This window comes from Conger conger, chromosome 11 (genome assembly GCF_963514075.1).
Source record: "Conger conger chromosome 11, fConCon1.1, whole genome shotgun sequence".
Taxonomy (NCBI): Eukaryota; Metazoa; Chordata; class Actinopteri; order Anguilliformes; family Congridae; genus Conger; species Conger conger.
In genome coordinates, this window is record NC_083770.1 from 19,028,224 (window position 1) to 19,041,281 (window position 13,058).

General features: G+C 40.7%; 1 protein-coding gene across 1 annotated transcript; it reads left to right on the top strand.

Annotated features, from left to right (window-relative positions):
- Positions 1 to 350: 350 nt before the first annotated feature.
- nr2f1a (nuclear receptor subfamily 2, group F, member 1a) lies at positions 351 to 8,303 on the top strand. The gene is made up of 3 exons (XM_061261276.1): positions 351 to 1,566; positions 3,205 to 3,732; positions 7,039 to 8,303. Exons 1-3 carry the CDS (start codon positions 1,131 to 1,133, stop codon positions 7,311 to 7,313), a joined length of 1,239 nt encoding a protein of 412 aa, XP_061117260.1. The 5' UTR covers positions 351 to 1,130; the 3' UTR covers positions 7,314 to 8,303.
- The last annotated feature ends 4,755 nt before the right edge of the window (positions 8,304 to 13,058 follow it).

Here is a 13,058-nt window from a genome sequence, read left to right on the forward strand (position 1 = left end):
GCACCGAGCTATGTTCCCCTCTTTTTACCCCTCTTTTTGGCTATTCTGTCCAGGGTTTCTTCCTCTTTTGTGACAATAGACGACCCATACTAATCAGGTTTCAAAGTAAATAGCAGCGCGGGGCGAGCTCAATGTAAATTGTGCTTGTCAGAACCCCCCAGTCGTAGGTAGCAAGGAACGAGGACTCTAACCAATGGAGTGAAGGAGGCTTGGCTAACCTTAGCCTCCCATTTTTCTCCCCCCCTCCCCAAACCCCCCCTCCTCCACCCCCCTCCTCAATGCAGGGCTCTGACCAGTCAGTCGCCTTTGATTATCAGTTGCCAGCAGCCCCTCTCTTGGCTCCTTGACACGAGCACCATATAAGGCGCAGCGATCTCCATAGAAACGTGTCAGTTTCAATAGTAGTGTCAAAGTTCACTATATACAGACATTCGCGCAGATCCCCGTTTCGGAAACATTGCTCTGCTGGTCTTCCCGTTTAAACGCATTCATTTTTGGGTCTCTCCTTCTTGCATATTCTATTAGTTGTTGTTTTTTCTTTTTATCTTTTCTCTTTCGCTCCATTCCTGCCGGAGAGGTGAAACTACAGGGGCACTTCGACGACGTCGTTTTGTTGGTCCAGATGAGTTTTATTTTGAAAATATAGACATAAAATTCCGCTCTTCAGTTTTTTCCTCTCTTCCACCAGTGAAGACAGGAGTAAGGGGCAAGGAAGAAAAGAAAGGGATTTATTTCACGCCAGACTTTGGATCGTTTTTTATTTTTTTTCCTTAATATTTCATTTTTATTTCTTCGTCTCGGTGAATCGGTCCTGCCTCGTAACTGGTTATTTTAAACCAAACTGTAATTGTTACCTCTCGTGCGCTCTTTTTTCCAAGATTGGGTTCCTGAATGGCTGACTGCAATTTACCTTGGAACTGGCCTCCCGATACTTGCATATCCTGATCGGGTGCCTTTTTCGCTCGACACTTTGCATTTTGAATGTATTGATTGTCCTATGCTCTCACTTTCCTATGTGATCGCCCGCTTCGATTTGACTTTGCACAGCCGTGTGTCTGATATTACCTCTTGTTCCACGTACAAGAATCCCAGCGATTAGTTCGCTTTATAGCACTTTTCGGGCCCGAGATATGGCAATGGTAGTTAGCGTCTGGCGAGATCCGCAGGAAGACGTGGCCGGAGGAACTCCGAGCGGCCCGAATCCAGCAGCTCAGCCGGCGAGGGAGCAACAGCAGGCGGCGTCAGCAGCACCGCACACTCCGCAAACCCCGAGTCAGCCAGGACCCCCTTCAACGCCAGGGACTGCTGGCGACAAGGGGCAGAGCCAAAATTCTGGACAGAGTCAACAGCATATTGAATGTGTGGTTTGCGGAGACAAATCCAGCGGCAAACACTACGGTCAGTTCACCTGCGAGGGATGCAAAAGTTTCTTCAAGAGGAGTGTCCGGAGGAACTTAACGTATACATGTCGTGCCAACAGGAACTGTCCTATCGATCAGCACCACCGTAATCAATGCCAGTACTGTCGGCTGAAGAAGTGTTTAAAAGTGGGCATGCGGCGGGAAGGTGAATATATTTTTTTAACGCAACACCTTACACACACCGCAACTTCCATAGGCAAACCGGCGCGTTATTTACCATGAAGGTCATTTATATTTGTGTAAAAAAAAAAACCTAAAAAAACATGCATGAATGCGCGCGCGCGTATGTGTATATGTTTGTGTGCGTAGGCTGTGCACAAAGGAAACGCGCGTGTATTCTTGTGTGTTGTAAAAATTTCATCGCTTCGAAGGTCTAGTGAGTCGTGTAACAAAGCAAAACCCTATTTCATTGTTTATCCATTTTAGTAAAAACCCAGATCGCCGTGTATTTCTCTGCTTCTGCAAACGTAGGCTATATGATTTTCTTCTCGTGAAATGATATAGCCATACTCATGAAAATGTAGTATTTAAATATCTCCTTAGTCATTGCCCAAATGTGTGTGTGTGTGTGTGTGTGTGTGTGTGTGTGTGTGTGTGTGTGTGTGTGTGGACGTATGTACGTATGCACGCATACAAAAGTAGTATTTTGCACATACTTGTGCATATGCGATAGCAATAGCTGGCATTGGCGACTTTTAGCATATGTCAGGTCCCTTCTGTAGTGTCACAAGTGTAATGTATGTTATTTTACAGAAGTTATGCTGTGCTGGGATTTGTTTAGAATTGTAGTGTGTCTCGGCAGAGGCCGTGACATCCCTTCCTCGCCAGTATAGTTTTCACTACAGTGAAGAATAGTAATAGCCTAAAATGGTTACTGCTGTAGATGCGCTCAGAATATTTTACTGCATTAAAAAAAAATATATATTCTCCTTTAAAATATAACACGCGTGTAGGACGTACATAATGTATTTGTAAAGCCTCCATTTATAATGTAAAACATAAGTGATGTCTATATAGTACTAATTCTGTACCCTTGTTGATGGTAGGCACGGTTTAGACTCCTATTACCCGTAGGTGTTTTTGCTCGGGTCATAACAACAAAACATAAATGTGTTGACTCGGCTTGTCAATATTATGTTTGTTTTTTTTGTTTTTTTTGCGAATTAGAAGAACAACTGCCGGAACTGCAAAGACGATTGTGTTTTGCATTCAGGTAGTTAGTGAATCGCGTGTTTAGGCGCTGGAAGGGTGTAAAGAGAGTGTATATTTAAATGGGTTCACTCCACTAACATCGAGTATCATAGCATGAGTTATTTTAGCGTTGCTCTTGCAGTGATTTATCTCAGGCGTGACTGAGTGCACTTATTACGAAGGAAACACGTGTGTGTGCGTGTGCGTATGTGTGTGTTTATCTTCATGTATGCACACAAATATGTAGATAAACACTGAATCAGTGAGACACCAGACTGATGTAGAGTGGGAACTTCAAATAGAATTTATAACAAAAGCTGGCGCTTGGAATTCAATGCACATGGCCTTTTCCAGAATGGCGTATCCACATGCAAACATATAGGCTACATATCCACGGCATATTATTATTATTTCATGACAAATTAATACATTTTTACTACCGTTTAAAATACAATGTCGTGGAGTGACAGAAAATAGGCGCGATAGACTATGTCAGTTCAGCCATTTCTGTGGAACACACAGGCTGCACAGAAACTCAAATGTTCATCAGCCCTGGATGCACATTTCCTCTCCTTCTCTTTCTTTTTGTCAGCGGTTCAGCGAGGAAGAATGCCTCCAACCCAGCCGAACCCAGGCCAGTACGCGCTGACGAACGGGGACCCTCTCAACGGCCATTGCTATCTCTCCGGATACATCTCGTTGTTGCTCCGGGCCGAGCCTTACCCGACCTCCAGATACGGGAGCCAGTGCATGCAGCCGAACAACATCATGGGCATCGAGAACATATGCGAACTGGCTGCTCGCTTGCTCTTCAGCGCCGTGGAATGGGCGAGGAACATCCCTTTCTTCCCCGATCTCCAGATCACAGACCAGGTGTCGCTTCTCAGGCTGACGTGGAGCGAGTTGTTTGTGCTTAACGCGGCTCAGTGCTCCATGCCCTTGCATGTGGCCCCTCTGCTCGCCGCGGCGGGCCTCCACGCCTCGCCCATGTCCGCGGATCGGGTCGTTGCTTTCATGGATCACATTCGTATCTTCCAGGAGCAGGTCGAGAAGCTCAAAGCCCTGCACGTCGACTCGGCAGAGTACAGCTGCATCAAAGCAATAGTCCTCTTTACATCAGGTGAGTGTTGACCGAGCCGTTAAAAGCGAAGGCCTCTCATTGCTAGGGGGGACGAGAAAGGGAGTAAATCCAATAAGGGGAGTGCTTTCTTAGTATGTTCCGTGTTCAGTTCCACTTTTAAAACGCGTTACACAATATTTAATGTGACCCCAAATTGATTTCACTGAAGTAACTCAGAGCCCACTATGACGCGCAGTGTTTTCGGAACTGTGGTCACAAGAAAAACAATATTTTCAAATATATAGTCAAATATGGTTCTCCATTTCATCATAGTGTTTTAATCAGAATGCAGAACATGACAAAACTGCAACATCAGAAGTGTATCACAGACCGTGGGAATTTCTCTGAACTATTGCGTGTATGGTGATTTACTCAACACGTGTCCAGTCTAATTAATTAATAAACTGACGGACAGGAAACCAAATGTATGAAACCATTTTTGGACCCCAGATTAAATATCATTTGTGAAAATTCCCAGTGACATTCCGCTATGTAGTCTATGCGGTGTGCTTTTCACTAACCGTGAGTGTTAATATGTGTTTTGGATGAGGCATTCTATACCATCCTGACAATTCCAATTACGGTTCATATTGCGTTGAAAACAATTGGAAGGGGGAGAAAATATTTGTTCAATTTTTTCAAAAAACTTTTTTTTCAAGAAAACGTATGGGGATGTAATGACAGTTCGCCAAACTGTCAATTTTGTAATTGTGTAAACACGTCGGCCTACACTTATGTAACCGGGTACATGTTAAATATAAAAACTGTGCATTTCTTTCTTAAACACGGCGTTAGTTGGCACAGACGTCGTTTCACAAATAAACACAGCATTGCATGAACTACATATTAGAGCTTTTGACAAATCACATAGATGCGCAGGGATCGTGCAAGGCCTCGCTGAGGGCCCGAAAGCCTTAATCTCTGATCCCAGCAAGCTGCTCAACAATTTTAGGAAATTCGGTTGAATATTTGGAGATATGTGAGAGCCATTTTCAAAGGTTTCTTGTAACGCTCCACTCTAAATCTAAAATAGTGTATTGCATCATAAACTTTATTAGCACTGGTTGAGGAGACTCAAGTGGTTAGGCGGGCCTTGTTTTATCGCAGAATGCACTTTACAGGGAATATTAATATTTTTGCATTTAAGAAAAACTAATAATTTCACGTTTACGTCGTTTTTTAAATTTATCTCGTTTTACAAAGCATACGTTGTGCTCAGTTCAAGGATGATACGTTGTGTGTGTGTGTGTGTGTGTGTGTGTGTGTGTGTGTGTATGTGTGCTGAGGACGGGAGAGAGAGAGAGAGAGAGAGAGAGAGAGAGAGGGTGAGGGTCAGCTCGTCACCCTGTGGCCCACTAGCCAACAGACTCACTAAAGGATATTCAAATGAAATAGTTTTTTCCAGGCTGTTGACTTCATTGTGTATTTTTAAATTCTAGGTAATCCCTATGACTTAATCATTTTCATTCATTGTTTATGATCGATTATTATTATTATTATTATTATTATTATTATTATTTCATTATACTTTATTATATATATATGTATTTTGCAATTTGAGTTATTATTATTATTATTATTATTATTGAGAACTTGATACAGGCATATCCTTATCGAAAGTCTCTGGAAGATTGTTTGAAAGAAAATACAGACTTAAATCTTTCCTGATTAAAAAAATATTTGAAAATATTCCTGATTTATAGCAATCCTAATTCCATATTGTAGTGAAAGCAGACCATTCATGTTGCCTTGACATTCAGTGCATTCCCACTTTCCTAAACTGGACACTTTATTTTTCATTTTTTCTTTAAGCCTCGGTTAAGACCTGAGATATTCTTTGCTCTAATTTAACAATGAAATAGTGTCATTTCTGGTTACTTATGTCCCAAGTTGGTTATATCTCATGCATTTTTTAAATGTCTATTGCATTCTTACTAACTTTTTGTATATTTTAAGATGACTGAATGTATTTATTGGATTCACATTTTAAAAAATCTGTCTATGCACATAACCTAATATAATATAAATGTGGGTCATATTCAATGCTTTGGGCCTACAGTGCAGAGAGAACCTAAAACCTTTTCATTTGTTCATATTTGTGCAAATTAGTGGCTGGAATTCATAGTTGTATTCCAATAAGCTTTTCAATATGAATGATCCTGTGACCAGGGTTTTATTTTTTTATTATTACAAATTTGCCCATATTCATTGTTTTACATGGCATTTCTAGAGCCTCTCTGTTAATCCAAACGGATTTGCATACATGGCTACCCTGCTTAGTTTAAGGTCATTGTAAATCATTCTGGGATCTTAGCTTGGACCCAGCATAGTTCACAAGTTCATAAGGTTATTGTGTCTGACCACAGTGAATTATAGCTTCGCGAAGATCAGTCTAAAAGCCTTTTAGATACCATTGTCTGATGTTTAATACATTATACAGATTCGGGGATCTAGCTATGTATCTTGCAGGTTAGCTACAACACTGTTTCAACCCTTTAGGCAAATATAACGGTGCACGTGCCGGTGTTTTTCCTCAGGGTTTTTGCTAGGCGTTACAGCATGACATGTATGCTATGAGCAGTCGCGGCTGCCTAGTTAATGCAACATTAGGTTAAATATAGAGCTACGAATTGGGTCTTCTGTTTAGCTATGTGTATTCCATTTGCTGAGCTAATTGGTTCAAAGTAAAAGAACACAGTATACGAACCAAAGTGTTGATAATGTATGTGTCTCTGTGGTCTATTTTTGTTATTCTGACGTGTTTCTAGCGTGACTATTGACTTCAGTCCTGCTGATAATTATGATTGCTTCCAGCGGCCTTGTTTGTGTGTTTCAAGGCAAGCCAAGAAGGACACATCCTCCAAGAACGGCCAAATAAATTGCCGAGAATATCCACATTGGGGATAATTAAGCCCTATTACAATTGTGGAAATTTAGACTTATTCTGCTGTCCAAGTTTATACATTTCCATAGTCCCTGAAAAAATGAAAGTGCCATGCAACCACTACGCGCTATTGGCTAGCTGTGAAATGTGGAGTTTGGGGCTTCTTAAATGTCAGTTTCAAACCGTTTTTTTATTCACATGTCTTGGTATCCGCGTAAGCGGGAGCACATTGTGTGATATTCAGTCCCAATTTACTTAGTACAGTGATTCTGCCTGCTTGGCGAGCACTTCTCGCTCTAGAGCGATCTAGCACGTACAGTATACATGGCAGTGTGTGTGTTTTATTTCAATTTGACACTAACCCATAACGCGAATGTTAAATGATAACCTGGGTCCTTTTGTGTTGTGTTTTGGCTGCTCAGACGCTTGCGGCCTGTCAGATGCGGCTCACATCGAAAGCCTGCAGGAGAAGTCTCAGTGCGCCCTCGAGGAATACGTGAGAAGCCAGTACCCAAACCAGCCGAGCCGCTTTGGCAAGCTTTTGCTGCGGCTGCCTTCTCTCCGTACCGTCTCTTCATCAGTAATTGAGCAGCTGTTCTTCGTCCGCTTGGTAGGTAAAACTCCTATTGAAACCCTCATAAGGGATATGTTGTTATCCGGGAGCAGCTTCAACTGGCCTTATATGTCCATCCAATGATCCGAGCGAGAAAGTGAAAAAGAAAACAAAAAACAAAAAACACAACGAACGTAAAAGGACCAAAAGCAACCTGAATAAGAAGACAATATATAGGACCTCGTTTCTGAACATCGTAGAAGACAGGACTTTGCCCCCCCCCCCCCCCCCCCTTTTTTTTTTTTTTTTTGGGACTGAGATCTGAGATGGAATACATTATGTACAGAAAATAAGGAATGGACTTACTCTTGTGTAAATCCGCTCTCATCTACAAGAAAACGACTCTTCATTTTGTAAAATACTAGTCTTTATTTTCTTTTTTTTTGTATAAAAAATACAAATAAAATGAAAAACATCGTATGCGCAGTAAAAAGAATCAAGACCTAGCGGGAAAATGTTTCCGAGCAAATTATAAGAAATGTCCTGTGTCTATGTATCTTTCTCTGTTTTGTATATTTCTGGTTCTAAACCAGGTTTTCTGTGATTCTATACTAATAATTTTTGATATAACCTTTTGCTTCTTATAATGAGTGCGATATATGTTGTCGAAGCTATGTTCTACAAGAATTAAAATTGAAGTGAGAATTTAAAACAGAAAAATAAAGAAAGTTAGACAAATAAGAAAAACGGTCTAATCGCTATGACAATATTATCACTGATGGTTGACCTTCCAATTACAATTGATGCTACGGACGTGCACCTCAGCGACAAACTTGACCTCATGGACATTTTGAGGACAGGACACCTGAAACTTTTCCTGGTTATGAGTGTGTTTGGAGTCGATCATCAGTTTAAAAAAAAATGGAAGAAGACATAAAAGAAAATTCAAAAGCACTTTTAATATATCATTTCAAATACATTTTGTTTGTTTCGTCTTGAAATTTTCATTGTTTCTTGGATTTTATTGGTTGTTGCCTCGATTTGCTTATTCCATGATACAGCTTTTTCAGCAGGATCCGTTGGTAAGAGTTGTGTGATGGTGACTGTACTATTAAAAACAAGTAGGCAACAATATCTTGTTCTCAAGAATTTTCATGTGATGCGCAAGATCGAATATATACCGACTGGTGCGGAGTAACCTACGAAGCGCAAAACCAAAAATTAAAAAAATGGATACTGGCCCTTTATTGCGCCATTATTTATTGAGCCTTTTTACATATTCATGCTAAAAAAAATACAGAGCAGTGGCCTCTACCATCCACCTGTACCCTTTTATGGAATCGTTTATAAATGTATTTTGTTTAGTCGCGGGGGGAATGCCACTGATTTAGCAAATAACTCAATTGGATTAGATGTGTGCTGTGGTTGTCTGTGTACGGTTTCAGACGCATACTGACGTGCGTTTATGGAAACGCATGCAAACACGGATACGTGCAGTGTCTGGTGTTTGCGTTGTTATGTTGTGTTGTTAGCTAGCGGTGCAAATCTCCGTAGCTGCTTCAGCGCATTAATGTTTAATATTTTCCCAGACAGCACTAGAAGAATGCACTCTGTCGAGGGATATTTTCACCACCATATCAATTAAGGCGGATCTTCCAATCCACCGCTCATCCCAAGAAACTAACAACAACGAAGCAACGCAGTCCAGTTTGAACCATTGTTTTTATGTTGTCCCTCTCAATTTGACGCAAGCGCTGTTCAGCAGAAGTAGATCCACTGCAGAATGGCCGTAATATGTGTAATCAGTCTGGTAAATGTGTTGTAACATACAGTCAGTCGATACGGAGGCGGAAGTCTTATAAGGGTAAGCTAAGTACAAAAACAATTTGAAGAACTGTCAGGGAGGACATCTCATTAACATGTTTGGGGAACCCCCTTTGTACTTCTTAAAAAAACAGATCAATGAATATTTTAATAAACATTTAGTATTAAGAAGTATATGTAGCTTTCTCCTGACAAACATTGTCAGTTGTGTATTGTTCTCGGAAATACTATTAACAGGTATTTAAAGTGTGATTTTTGTGGGCAAAACAAAACCTTATGTCGCGGCGCATAAAGATGAACGGCCCAATTTAACTGCACACGGGGAGTCTGCTCTGTGTCTATGCAAATGGCCTGAACTCAGTGTCGGGCAAACGAGTAGGAAGATACTAAATGAAGAATTTGCGTTCCTTCATCATCACATTCCTCTACGTCGATTAGGAGGTTATCTGACTGTTTCTCCAGAATTTCGATAAAAGACAGTGCTTACTTTGGCTATTTGTTCCAAGAATGTGTCTCCATGTAGGAAGAACTGTTCCACAGTGAATATGAGGGTTCTAACTGCTTTAACAGTGTCAGTCGTTTTAGATTTTTTTTTATTGGCCTGTTTTAGGAGGGATTCGTGTTTTACTTTTGTTGCTTTTTCCTCATTATATAATCATTTCATGTATGTATATGCATGATGTGGTTTATTTTATATGTATTAGTATTCTTGCGTGCCAGTATTCTTGTCACTGGCGCGTTATTTGTAATTTTAAATCAATATATTGAGATCTTCATTCCGAAAATGAGCATTGTCGTTGGCCATGGTGTTTGGCTGCATGTACCGAGCGCAAAGACTCATGAACCGTGTAAGTCATTTCGGGCCTGCTTCAATTTAGCACCAATTAAACCTCACAGAACAACCGAGATGTGAACATGTGAGCACATTTCCTCTCTCTGTGATTCAACATCTCTCAAATATATTTCACAGGTAATATTTCACATTAACACATTTACAAATGTTTTTAAAGCATTAATTTGGTGCTCTGTTTGTGTATTTTAGTCAAAGCTGAATCCTTTAAATCCCGCAAACAATTAAATATTTACGTGCGCTTTCGATAAATTATCAGATGTCTTGTGCGTAATGTTTTTGAAAAAAATATGAATTAGGGCGCCATTCGCATTTGACTTTATACTGTCTATGATGCATTATGAATGCGATTCTTTGTTTTTAAGAGTTTGGGGTACATCACATTAGTAATGGTAATAATGCTCAGAGATTTGTGGCACTCTTGCAGATGTATTCTGCAAACATAGCCAGTAAGAACGAGCTGAAATTAGCACACACTCGCATATCTTAATTCATTGTTATTGTTACTTTTTTATTTTAGGCTAATGTTGAATCCCCTTATTGCATTTACTGTGAGTACACACACACAATACCCTGTTGTCATTTATTCATTGAATATCTCATGCTTCCTTCTAAATTGTTGATCTGAGTATTACTTTTGACGTTTCCGCATAATATATTCACAGTCGTAGCTTAGTCGCTTTTATCTGGTGAGCAAAACCATTCAGTTGCAACAAAATTGGTAGGCTATGTGCCATATGAGCAATAGTTCAAACTGAGTTCGTGCCATGTGTTCCCAATTAACCGAGCAATAATTTCCTACAAAATACAAACATACTTCAGAAATTATGTAATCTTATGTCTTGTTGGTACATATTAAACTTATCGGTGTTGTGTTTCTCACGTTTCCTGGACAATTATGAAATTTTAAAAAGCTTTTGTTTGATCCGTAAGGGTGTTTTCGTCTTGTATAAACTCCACTTAAACCTATAATTGGTTGTTATTCGGGGTCTGAAATAACAAGTTCCTATTATTTTGACCAGAAGTGGCCAAGCCAAAATAATCGGCGAGAAAAATCGGTGGCAATTATATTTAATGTATTCCCCCCCAAATATGATAACGTTTGTGAATAGTTTGCGGTGTGCTGTGGTCTTATGGAGTGGTGTACCCTCTTATAACAATGTGCAGTGTGCTGTAGCCTATATTTTTCCCGCCTTCAGTCTTTTTCACCGAGAATGGCCGTTATAGCTCGATAAAGCAAAATATCGGTGGCAAGTGCCAGTGAATGAGAGAAATACTCTACGTGCCAAAGTTTTACTCCTAAATGAGTTAAATAACCATTTACCTTTGTCGTGTTTCATTCATCAAACTGTAAGAGAGGGACGCCTAACATGGAGCTATTTGTTTGCTTACACAAGCAGCTGGGTGCGATTTCACGTTTGAGATATCTGTCTGAAAGCGTCACATTTATTATCCCCAGTTGTCAGGGAACCTATTTTCAAAACCTCATACAGCAAAGGGGGTCTAAACGTCGCACACACCACACCCCAAAAAGCAACACGGCCTATAGGGTAAAATGTGACAGCGGAGCGTACTTTTTGAAATATAATTATTGTTATTCCATTTTTTTTACACAAATTATCGTTAATAATTTAGCCTACAGATCACGACAAAATATTCCACATAGCCGAAATTCTGGGTGCACGTGCACGGTTGCAGTAGGCCTAGCTGTACATAGTGGAGATTAGTGGGCATACATCAAAGAATATGATTGCAAAGTTTTTTTTCTTAATCAAAAACTAGTGGTATAATATCTGTCCCGGGTCTAAATGTGTCAAGGTGGCATGTCCTTATCACACAATCCCAGCTTTCAAAACGTCCCCAAAATTTGAGAAACACTATCCAGCGGAATTCTCACCTTTCTCGGTGAAGTGATTCATTCCAATGGGTGTGCTATGTAACAGAATGGCTGCACAACTTGGCTGTACACATGGACGAACATGCAGTCAACCAAATGCTGCTAACAATCTAAATGGTCGCTATGCAATTGTGTACTATACATGTCCACAGACCTCCCCGTCAGGCTTTATGCCGTGGACCAAATCCAGCACTACAGGGTACGACATATCCTCATTTGTGGATATAGTATAAGGTGTGTGTGTGGTAGCCTATGTGTGTGTGTCTTTGTGTGGCATGAGTGTGTGCGCTCGTGCGTGTCTATGGACTGTGTATGTGTGTGTGCGTGTGTGTGTGTGTGTGTGTAAGGGGAGGGGGAGCTCAGATCGCTGTGTAAGCGATCCCTTTGTGTTGATTTAGGAAGACGTTTGCTGTATATAACGTTCAAGGCTGATAATATCATTGCTCGGCCAGATAAATAAAGCATTGGCCAAACCATCGGGTCAGCTATCGATCCCCTGTGCTCCCAGAAAGAAAGAGAGAAGGAACGAGACACTGCACACTAGAGAGAGAGAGGGGGGGGGGGGGCTCCATTCCGCTCTGCTTTCGCTCATTAGCATTCCTTGCCCATGGACCTACACTGACAACTAACAGAGATATCTGGCTCAACACGATACACTTTCTCCTTTTGTCTGCATATCTTTCATTTCAGCGGATAGCTTCGTCAGTTTCCTCCCCAAATTGAAGTTAGATTCACGCGAATGTACGCACACATACGTGTAGGCAGGCCAGACAATTTCACGTGAGTACTGAGGACAGCGCAAGCTGCTTACATGTGTCACAAATGTGCATCTCAATGTTAGCAGCGATCAAGACGTTTACCAATACGTCTTGAACTTACCAGTAAGTGATATGGAATTCAATTTAGCAGAAGTGCTAGCAAAAAATGTTTCACCCCATAGTATACCACTACCATGTGTTAAATCATAGTTGGAATTTTCGCCGAAGTTCGCCATTTACTTTGCATCCCCATAAGCTGTATAATTGCACTGCTGCTGACCGCGCTCTCTTGTCCCGTCCGCTGAGAGTGAATCGTCAGTGTTACAGAGAACTAACAAAAACGACTGTGGATTCAGATACACGCCTCCTGGGACGTTCCAAGCGCCGCTCCGCTCTTTCTTAACAAGGAAGTGCACTTGGAACCCTTAAAACAAGTGTGAAGACCCGATCATCGCGACTTTGAAAATGAAGGGCTCAGGGATGAAATTAATAATGTAGCAGACCCATTTAAATAAAATAAAAAGAGAGGTGTATTTTGGTATTCAAAAAAAAAAATCACT